A 679-nucleotide genomic window follows, 5' to 3' on the forward strand; every position below is an offset into this window, starting at 1 on the left:
ACACACACACACACATATATACAGTATATATATATATATATATATATATATATTTCTGATGAGCGCTGTCCATTCATACAATCGTGTTCATAACATGCGAGAGTAATACGCTTATTTGATCATGTCTTTAAAATGTAGCGAAGAGCTCCAGATCAGGGAGAAGTTTTCCATGCATATTTAAAGTGTTGTTTCTGGTGTTTTGCATGAGTATTCCCAGCTCTCTAACATGATCTGAACCGCTACTGATGTTGTGGAGATGTTTGCTGCCCTGTGTTTTTCGGTTTAACTCATTCTGTTTGTGTGTTCTTCTCCCAAGACTCGCTGAGTCTCGCACTAACCCCCAGATGCTGGACATTGGGGTAAACCCTCAGGACTACAACCCTGAAGAGTGCTTGTCGCCTAGCAACTGGGACAAAGCCGATGCTGAGGCTGCAGACGCCGAGGCCGCGTTCGGATTCTGATCGACGGTTCGCGGGAGGAACGAGCTGATGAAACGACACAAAGGGAATCGAGCTCGTCTGACCGGCGCCTTCTGGCGGCTTTGAGTTGACATGCGGTTCGGCAAACCCTACGGATGACTTCAACAAAAGCACAGACCAAAGCAATACAGAATATAGTTTTTCTTTTCTTTTTTCCGAATTACTTTTAAGTATATTGACATTTAAAATGTTCTGTTACT

The 679-nt window shown here is 43.4% G+C and overlaps 1 protein-coding gene across 1 annotated transcript in view; it reads left to right on the plus strand.

Annotated features, from left to right (window-relative positions):
• The window catches only part of LOC107734307 (low density lipoprotein receptor adapter protein 1-B-like), a 52556-nt gene extending 51877 nt beyond the window's left edge, over positions 1-679 (plus strand). Inside the window, exon 9 of the mRNA XM_016546242.1 lies at positions 317-679. Coding sequence (XP_016401728.1) covers positions 317-461 — 145 coding nt within the window. The 3' untranslated portion in view covers positions 462-679. The remainder of the gene's footprint in view (positions 1-316) is intronic.

This window comes from Sinocyclocheilus rhinocerous, unplaced genomic scaffold (genome assembly GCF_001515625.1).
Source record: "Sinocyclocheilus rhinocerous isolate Xijiao unplaced genomic scaffold, SAMN03320098_v1.1 scaffold730, whole genome shotgun sequence".
In the NCBI taxonomy this organism is placed as follows: Eukaryota; Metazoa; Chordata; class Actinopteri; order Cypriniformes; family Cyprinidae; genus Sinocyclocheilus; species Sinocyclocheilus rhinocerous.